Here is a 10,414-nt window from a genome sequence, read left to right as displayed (position 1 = left end):
ATCATCATTTAAAACCAATATGTCTAAAGAAACTTGCTGTTACTCTATTCTTCAGCTAAAGAGGCCACCATATCAAGAACTATTTGTGACCACTACTTAGAATCAGCTCTTAACACCAAAAATATCACATACTTGAACACAAACAATAATAATGCAATAAAACTCATGATACAACAGTAGGTATCAGTATGTAAACAGTGAAACATAGTACAAATCAAAGTTACTTTAAGGTGCTAGTACTGACATTCTGATTATGGTTTCATTTTCTACAATAATTATCAGTGTATGTATTCCGTATTGAGAAAGTTGTTTAGTAGTGGTCATTAACTGATACAATGTGTGTGGTAATGAAACTACAGAGTACTTTAAGTACCTTTGAGAAGCTAATTAAACTACAGATGACCACAAGACATTGAAATTTGAAAGGTTTATTCACACAATACTAGCAACAAAAACAAACAAAAAAAACACCATGTCTTATTAAAAAATGAAAAATGACAATAGTAATACAATCTATCCTAGCCCATTTTGTGGCTTTATCATCAGTGAACTGTGACATTTACACATACACAAATCAAAACTCAGCTGATAAGAACAGACTTCACGTTTATCTCAGAACTGAGAACTATTAGTTTGATGAAAATATAAAACAGCAACAATTTCACTGATGATCAAGAAAAACACCCAGAAAAAAAACACAAAGAAAGAAACAGAATAATCACAATTATGTGATTTTAGCCACAAATAATGGGCAGTGAGCGAGTCAATACTTTCCCAGATACTATTCACAAAATACCCACCCTGCTTTGTTAGGTTGCTCCATAAAAGATGCAAGAAATAACATATGAAAAGTACAGACTATAGCCACTGCGGCTTCTAGAGATTGACACCTAAGTTTTATTTCATTAAAGCCAATAAAACAGGGTGAATGTAAACAAGTTGAAACATTTTGCAGTATTATTTACTTCAATTTAATTGCAATGTGTAACAATTTCATCAAAATCCATCACTAAACCATTTATATTTTCCACTTTAATACAGCAACATTAGTCCCTGAAAAGTTAAATAGAGAATATGAAAAAAAAAAAAAGTTTTTCTGGATTTTACTAAAATTTAAATGAATTTTTTTTTTTATATATACTAAAGGTTTAATACTTAAAGAAATGGATGTGAAGGAATACAAAGCTTGTCAACATAAAATAACTTGTTAATGACACAAAAAAGAATAATACAGAACTGATGAAGTTAAAATTATTCTAAATAAAATATCATGCATTGGTAAACATTTCCTAAAAGCCCAGACAAGCATGGAAACCATAAGTGGTTTTGCTAAGTAACTCCTAGCACAGGCTGGCTTTAGCAAAGGATCCAGTGAAAAAAAAGAAATAATACTTAGATTAAAACAGAAGTCTGTTGACAACCTGACCATATAACAACATTACCAATTTCTAGGCAAAACTTTAAGAATGAATTGAGAAGCTACCTAACTTGATTTTTGTAGAAATGTGCTAAGGAACTCAGCAGAAGCAGGCAATTCACAAACATTATTATTGTTAAAGTAAATAGCAATGAAAATCACAGGTAAAATAAAATCACATTTACATGATAAAAACCCAATATACAAGTACTTTATCATCAAATATTCCAAAAGAAAAAAAAAAGACTGGCTAAAAACATTCTGTAGATAGTGTAGTAGTAATGATGTGGGGGAAAAATGGCTTTTCACAGGCACTCGTTAAAAAACTAACTATATTCCAAGAATCCTCTTCAGTCAATATAAAGAAGCCAATATCTGCTTAATCCTAAAGCTCAAAACCAGCAAATATTAAAAGTTTGTGTACAAGAAAGCTAAATATTACATCAAGTCTTGTCACTTGTCGTTTTACTGTGCAAGTTTTGTGGATGGTTGCCTAGTCTCAACATCAGTTTAAAGAAAAATAACCTTCACTCAATGATGTCCACAATACTGCTGCTCCTCAAATACTAACTTCCAATGGTAACCATTGCAACAGAAGCATAAAGAGGTGGAAGGTTCCACTGAACAGCACTTGAGACTGGAAGGCTTGCACCTGTTGAAAATATAGTAGATGTATATGGACACAGAATAATTTAAATTTCTTGTAAACTGTGTCTGCATATATGTTAAACAGGTCACTAAGTGTTGGTTTTATACTTTATGGTAACCCAAAATGATCCTTCATTAGTTTCTCTTTGTCATCATTTAAAAAAAGTAAAATATTTTTATTATAATGGTAATTGTATGCAACAAACCAACAGGTGGGATAATTTATTCACATTTGTTAAGTACAATTTCAGTTTTGAACTAGAAGCATAATGACAATAACTATTAACTGCAGGGTATGAAAATAACACAAAGACAGTCTTAAACTGATAAGATATCAAACCACAGACATTAAAATGCAGGGCTATTTCCCTTGAATAGTAATAAAAAAACCACAACACAAAATACTTAATTATGGCTTTTGTTTTTCATATTGAAAGAACTAGCACAGTTTAAATTATTTTGGTGTACTTCGTAACGTTCAAAATTCCCAAGTTCCAAATATAAATGTCTGTATTTCCATTATAGCAAAGCTACATCAGGCTATCTGCCGAGTCCACCAAGGGGAATAGAACCCCCGATTTTAACGTTGTAAATCAGAATATAAATGTTAATGTGTTTTATTAACTGACTAATATAATTTAATATTCAAAATCACTAAGAACATAGGTCTGCAGCCTAGAAAACCCAATAATATAAAAAGTATTTGTTAATATTTAGAGAGTACTGTACAAGTTTACATGTAACATAAAAAGAGTGGTTTAAGTTTGTAAGCACTTGAGTACTTCATTACCAATCTAAAGGTGTGGGGAGAATCTTGGATTTAATAAACTTGGTCTCAACTGATTACTAAAGAAGCTTTTAACTTGAAATGTATCTAAGAAAAGACAATACACCAAAACTGCTGTTACTTTAAATGGAAAAATTATAAAAAAATGATTATTTAATGTACAGTAGTTTTATACTAGCTATAAACCACACAAGTATCGATGTTTTGTGGCATGTAGTACATTAAATGCAGCACTGGTTAAAATTACATGTTAAAATATAATCTATGGTTTCATACAAAATAGGAACATAAATTACTAATATTGATAAGGTAGAATGTGAGAACCTCTCTTTGTTGTTGAGATATGACATATGTACTGTATCAAATACAGTGGCCTGCTCACATCTTCACTTTTGGAAATGGCCCCCTTGTATACACTTTAATATACGAATAACCAACTGAAATCTCAGAATGTCCCCTCCAGAAGCTTTCTCAGCCAGTTGAAAGTGATAGAACCAAGATTTCAAACAGATCGATTATGTCTTTAGTCTGCTCAAAATTAAATTGTTAAGAAAAAATACAGACAAGTTACTTAGGCTTAACAAGTTAAAATGGAATTATATGTTATTAATATAGTTGTTTACGACTTTTGGGTTATGTCAAATGTATATATAAAACCTAAAAAAAGTTTTGTTTCACAACCTCCACGTGCAACATTTGAAAAGGCTTAGCACCCTACGGTAAGCAGCAAATGAGTACAACGGTTGTCATAACTAAAAGATAACTGATTGCAATACTTATTTACCATAAAATGTTTTTAGGAACTTATTTGTAAATAGTAATTATACATGTATTATAACTGAAATGCTACTATTTTAGAAAATACTAGTCCACTGAAAACAGCCAAGACAGGTCACTTTGCTCAGTTTTATATTGTTGGACATTGTAACATCAGTTCGTGCATCAATGCAACTTCTGTAATGTTGGCCAGGAACAAATGGAAGGTGAATGAAATAATTATATACAAAAGTTAAGAGATTTAACTTATTTGGACTAAACATTTGTGTTATAATTTGTAGTCATTTATATCTGTACTTATTTCCTTTTTTTGTTTTATGATGGTTACAAGATCAGTCAAATTGGCAGACCTCATATAGTTAAGGGCAGAGAAAATAACATACAAAATACATTTTACTGAAAACAAACATTTGAAATGTATTTAGGAATTTTCTGGAGATTAAATAAATGAAATTTTGTGGATGGAGGACTAGTAAAGAAAGACTCACAGAGAAACATGTAGTAAAAATACTTCCTAAAAATATCCAATTCTTTGTGCAAAGACTTGAAATTATTATACCAATCCTGTTGCAAAAGGATTAAGCAGATAATCTGAAAAAGGACTGTGTTCAAATAATTATGCTAGACAATGTTTTATTTCTCAAACTTTGATCACACTCAACCAATTTTTCTGCAGTTACATATTTTTTCCTAAATAACTTATCACAACGTCTTCAGTTTTAACAATATCTGACCTTTATATTTTCATTCACATTTGGATAACAATATAATTTTAATAAAGAGAATAGTAACAAGTTTTTAGATCCACTGATTTTGACAAACTGTAATCTTGTTCTGAACTTACCAGAACACAACTAGCTCTACCTTCTTCTGTTAAATACTCAAGTCTTTTGAATTAGTGACTACTACAACAAATCTCTAATGTAATCTTAAAAGTACAAATCTGTCATTTCAATCATAAATCGAAATAGGAACTTAAAAGTCCTATGTATAGAAACAGTAAAATCTTAAATCATTGACAAGGAACTACAGCTATTGGTACTTAAATATACTCACTGAAAAGAATAACATGTATGAAAATACTTTGCTAATCTTTTTTTTTCATTATTACTACTTTCCAAAGACCAAACCAAATCAAGTATAATATTTACTTCATATTACATAATCACCACCAAAGTTTAAAAATGCACACTGAGAAACATTTTGTTACAATTAATGTTTAACAAAGGTTTCTTTATTACTAGCAATATCAAGTGGCCTAAATCTTATTGGGAAACAAACATTAATATTCTTGAAATATAACATTCTTGAATCATAATTTCTAGTATGCATTTCACAACACAGATTTATGTCAGTGTTGCTGCTAGTGCTAAAGCAACTGACCACAATAATAAAAGTAACAATCTTTCCTCTTACAACAATTTAAAATTACACTAGGACAAAATGATAAAAACCCTATAACCTGAGCACTTTTAGTCGATGGACCTTTCCATTTCAGAGACAAACTGGGAATTACAGTAGGACAGGAACACTAAGAAATGTTTCTTTTAGAACAAAGCCACATTTGGTTATCTGTTATGTTCGCTACATAGAGTAGAACCCTGGATTTTAGGGTTGTAAGTCTGCAAACTCACTACAGTTCCACCAGGAGACCTAAGAAATGCTAATGGGGCACAAAAAATACTAAAGACTTAAAAATATTTAAATATTTAATTTTATTTTTAAAGCATAAAACTTGCAAAATATGGCTAACAATTGTAAGACAGATTTCTAGAGTTTGTGGATTTACAATACAAATAGAGAAATTACTATTTAAAAGCTGATTAACTGAAGCAAAATACTTAAGGGGTACAAGTGTTTGAGAGTATTAGGAAACCTGAAAGTGCTTCACTAAGTTAAGACATTTTCACATAGCAGAAATTTTACAATGTATGGGACTTATGAGAATTGTGTTCTCTTATCAACCCATTAGAAAGTTTTGAAAAAAAGACAAGGAAGGCTTCAAGTTGCGAGCAATTTCAGAAATCAACCGAACAGCTGAATCTCAAGCAACAACTACAAAGATTGTTTTTTTTATCATCTTTAACACTTTCAGCATGGTTGGCAACCGCAGTCGACTTGAAGGCTCAGCGCAGCAGACGATCTTAGTCAACAAGATGTAAACAACATACCCTCATGGCTAATTATCATAAATCACACAGGCCTCTAGACCCACTTGAGGCTAGAACCACGTGTATTCATTGTTTAGTTGGGATTCCCAGCAGGTTTTCTAGCCTGTGTAGATCATACTGTTCGTTGTTTTAGAAGAGGCCTTCCTTGCATATTCTGTTGATACTTGCGACATTGTTACAATGCCCGAAAGGAAAAGCTTATACCACTAAAGAAGTAATCGATATTATTTTTAACAATGAAAAGAGTGACAAAGTGTTTGAGCCAGATGATAATGAAACCTTACTTGTAACGGACGAGAGTGATAATGAATGCATTCGTGGCCTCGAATCTGCCCCCGCTTTAGGTAAGCACATGATGTAGTTAGGGTCATATAACTTATTGCATAAACTGACTGACCAAGGCTAGTTCTTGTTAATGGATATATAATATATCATGCAGACTGCAAGAGCAATGATGAAAACCTGGTATCTCCAAGACTATTCAGATAGCAAATTATTCAAAATTTGCTGGAGGGATATGTCAGCAAAGCCAAATGAAAAGGAAGACCAAGTACTGATAAAGGTCAGTGCTTGGTGGAAAGACATAGTATTGGACAATACGAGGACAAAAAACAAATCCGATTGTACTGTTTGCAGCAACAGATACATGGCTGGATGGAAAAGAAAGCAGACTAATTATTTCTGCAAACAGTACAATATCCCCATGTGCTTTTTACCATTCCATGATATATATATCATAACCACAAAGACTACTGATGAGCTGCTGTATACAATTTATAATATATTATTGTGCTTTACATGGCACTTCTTTGTTGTGTATCATGGTTTTTTCCTTTATTACTGTTATTCTTATGTATTGAATTCAACATATATAGTATTGGGTACAATCACTGAATATTTCAGGGACTTTTGTCGAGATATTGCCGAGACATCGTGTTTTGAGTATTGATACCGTAATTAGTTGAAGTATCAAAAATATATATTCAGCACCGAAAGGGTTAAAGAACAAGACATTAAATCTGACTACATGCATAAAAGCTGCAAAGTTGGACATAAAACGTTACAATGGTCAGTTTTATGTTGAAAAATAGATTACTATATGAAATAAAATCTAGTGCTATTAACTGAAGTTCTGGATTAAGTGTAACAGAATTATTAAAACTGTTCACACAGTCAAATTATATACTTGTTTGATAATACTTTAGTTTCAACTTACCAAAATCATGTTTATACAGCAGACTTTTCTTTGTCTTCCTTTTCTTTCTTATGTTTCTTTTTTTTCAGAAAAGATGGAGTTCTCAAGCCTTTTTTCTTCTTCTTGTCCTTCTTAGGTGATCCTTCGCTAATATCCTTGGCTGGAGATCCCTAGAAAACAATTTATTATTCAATAAATGCTTAATAATAACAAAAACTGTACAAAGTAGTGCCTTTTATTAAACTATTTTCAATAGATGCAAAACAAAAAAAACATAAAAGACATTTAATAAAATGTTTTTTGTTGCAATAAATGAAACATTATCTCCACTGAAGATTTAAATATAAAATATTTTTTAGTGATTGTGTTACTTCTACTCCTTCAGACAATTCACAAAAAAGGTACAATTACAACAAATAATTTTGTCACTTTGTTTGTTGAATTTTGTGCAAAGTTAGTCGATTGCTATCTGCGATAGAAATCCCTAACTTTGAAGTGACAGACTTTGGGAGAATGTAGCTAGTGAATACTACCTAGTGTCAAATCTTGGGTTAGTCTAACAATGAATAGTGGAACTGACTCAATAACACCTCACAGCTGAATTTTTCACGTGGATAAATATCTTGGTACAAAATGCTAAACTGTCAAGTTTTACATAACAGGATCTAATATTGCTATTTCTTGGATATCAGTACAGCTACTTCACAATAATTCCAAATAAATAGTATACACTTCTCATTCTGTGTAAGTTTTACAAGTTTTGTATAACCTGTTCACTTGGGTATGTAATGAAGCCAGTCATGTGTAAACACAAAGATGTCAGTATATCAGTTAGTTACACTTCCTTGATAAAGCTGAATGTACAGAAGTCAGCTGTTAAGTTTAATTGTTTGAAAATAAACCATATCTAATCATCCTTTCTCTTTTTTACTATGTGATCCATAAGAAAATACAATGCATTTAACTAACCTGAATAATTTTCTTTAACACTAACACAACCATAAGTTACTACTACCTTGTTACAACTACAAGTTACCTCTTTACTACTGCGAGAAGCAGCTGACACATCTCCACTTTCTGTTGACCTCAGTTTTTCTCCATTTACTGCAGTGTCACCTTATTTCAAACACAAAAACCAAGTTCATGTAACCTATTCATGTACACATTCTGCATAGTTCTGGTGCAAGATTATATAATGAATACCTGTATATACACACACACACAATCATTTATAAACAAGCATGTTTCAATTTCAGTGACTCAATTGTATATTTCTTGCAGTATTCTAGAGGGATGTTATTAAATTAAGGTTCTCATTTTCAGTAGACATTCAATACATGACACATAAAAACAAAACTATTTGAAATTATTTGTGTCTGATAAACTCCAAAAACAAAACATTACTATGATTCTTTTGAAGTTAAAACAATTTACAAACAATTACAATGTTCTCTGTTAAATAGGTATTCATTAAAATATACTGGCTAACAATTTTTAATAAATACTGAATGTTAAGAATCACAAAAAGAAATATAATAGAAATGGTCTTGTTGCAAAAAAAACAAAAAAAGGCAACAAACTCAACATGTTTCCTTAAAAACAATTAAAGTTCATAATGATTAATTCTACCTATAAGTTGAAAACTTAACATGAAACTTACTGGATTTTTGTTTAGGCTTACGTTCTGAAAAAGCACGACGCTGGAAGTAGTTGTCACGCTCGTTCTCAGCAGCTGCGAAGTAAGTCATGCATCATGCACATTTTAACATGCATCAATACAAGTTAGTGGGAAACACTTGAGTAATAACAAGTGTTTCAACTTCCATGCAATCATTTAATCTTAGCAACAAATTTAAAGTTAAACCTTACCTTCAACTTTCTGAGAGATTGATTCTGACTGGTCTAAGTGCAGCATGGATATAATAAAAAAAAGACATCTTAATACTTAATATTTAAAAAGGTTATTTTATTTTGGAAATTCTTCATTTAAAAGAGAACTGTCTATTGGAAGTTCAAATACTTATTTTTATTTACTAACTGCAATTCAATTTTTAATTTCAAAGGTTTCCTGTAGCTTAAAAAGAATTCTCAAATGTAACATTAAAAACCACACAACAAGGCTCTTTGTAACATTTGAGAAAACATGTCATCTGTAGACTGCAGCTCTGTAGAATTTGTCTATCCATATACCTCTTGCAAACTGTTACACTTTTACAATGAACAAGCTTTATCAACAAGATATTAAATATCATAGTTTATCATTTGATTTAAAGGAATACTGCACCCTTCTTGACACACACACGTATACTATTATAGTTTAAAACAGTGGCCTGGTTCGTTTGTTTGTCTTTTTCTAAACCAGCTTTATACATTTTGTTGGTTACTAACTACAATAAAAACTTTTGAGCTGAGTCTTCCAGCACTGAAATTATTATTACTCAGCAAAACCAAGAGAAGATTTACATGTAACTGTAGCTAGATCAAATCACTCCACAATATAGTAGTAAGTTTAGTAGAAAACATAACTGGCAGATTTATACAACAAACAAAAAGTTATGAAAAATGATTATTTCTCCTCTGCTGTCACAATGTCAAAAGTTATCCAATCACACAAAAGATCAACTAACAAACAGACATATTGATGTTTAATATTTTCAGAGTTGGACATCCCACTTTTAGAGTTGTAATACATCACTGTCAACTATGATTGACAAACTAATACTGAATACTTTCTTCACAGGGCAGTGTACTCTCCCTCAATACTCCATTATTTAAATGGTAGTGCACCTAAATTAACTATTTATTCACAAATACCAGTAATGATTAGTTATTCAGAAATATACATTCCACCTTTAATTCTTGAAAGAGGTATTTACAGAAAACTAAATATCAGTACTTATCTGTCATGTGAAGTTAATACAGAGACAAACCAGCTTAGTTATGAATATCTAAACATCTCCAGAAACAACTAATATTAAACTAGCACTTACTAGTATTATAGTATATAGTAGCTAATGATGTATAATAATTCATATTTAATTTAAAAAGGATTTTTTTTGGAGAGAAATTTAAGTTAAATTTAACCAATACCCTTAAAAATACTGCTCGCCTCAAACTAATGCTATAATTAAAACATAACTTTCAATAATTTAAAAATATGGGTTTTCTGAAAATCTTAAATTGGCAGAATGAAAAATTAGTTAAAAACAATAAATTAACTCATTTTTCTTTTTAACTATAAAACATAATAGTATGGACATATATAAAGCTTAATTTTTTTTAAAGTCACCATGAGAAACTATAAATCTAAGTCAGTTTTTCTTTTAAAGAATTTTGTGTATTTTGAAAGATATTTTTAAGAAGCAAACAATAAGCAATAATACATATCACTGTCCAAACAAGTTTCAAAGAAAACTATT

General features: G+C 30.7%; 1 protein-coding gene across 39 annotated transcripts in view; it reads right to left on the bottom strand.

The window, feature by feature from the left end:
• Nucleotides 1-412: 412 nt before the first annotated feature.
• LOC143256083 (protein hu-li tai shao-like) overlaps nt 413-10,414 on the bottom strand; it is a 53,587-nt gene continuing 43,585 nt past the window's right edge. For 19 of the 39 annotated variants that reach the window (XM_076512779.1, XM_076512789.1, XM_076512797.1 and 16 more), the window contains 3 exons: nt 8,032-8,111; nt 7,017-7,165; nt 413-2,069 (listed from right to left, as the gene is read on the bottom strand). In XM_076512779.1, the coding sequence (XP_076368894.1) occupies nt 7,028-7,165; nt 8,032-8,111 (218 nt within the window). In that variant the 3' untranslated portion in view covers nt 413-2,069; nt 7,017-7,027. Of the gene's footprint in view, nt 2,070-5,154; nt 5,293-7,016; nt 7,166-8,031; nt 8,112-8,655; nt 8,728-8,864; nt 8,898-10,414 lie in introns of those variants that run through there. The other 20 variants (XM_076512767.1, XM_076512782.1, XM_076512765.1 and 17 more) reach the window with 3 other exon arrangements.

This window comes from Tachypleus tridentatus, chromosome 7 (genome assembly GCF_004210375.1).
Source record: "Tachypleus tridentatus isolate NWPU-2018 chromosome 7, ASM421037v1, whole genome shotgun sequence".
Lineage (NCBI taxonomy): Eukaryota > Metazoa > Arthropoda > Merostomata > Xiphosura > Limulidae > Tachypleus > Tachypleus tridentatus.
This window is presented reverse-complemented; position numbering and strand designations above follow the sequence as displayed.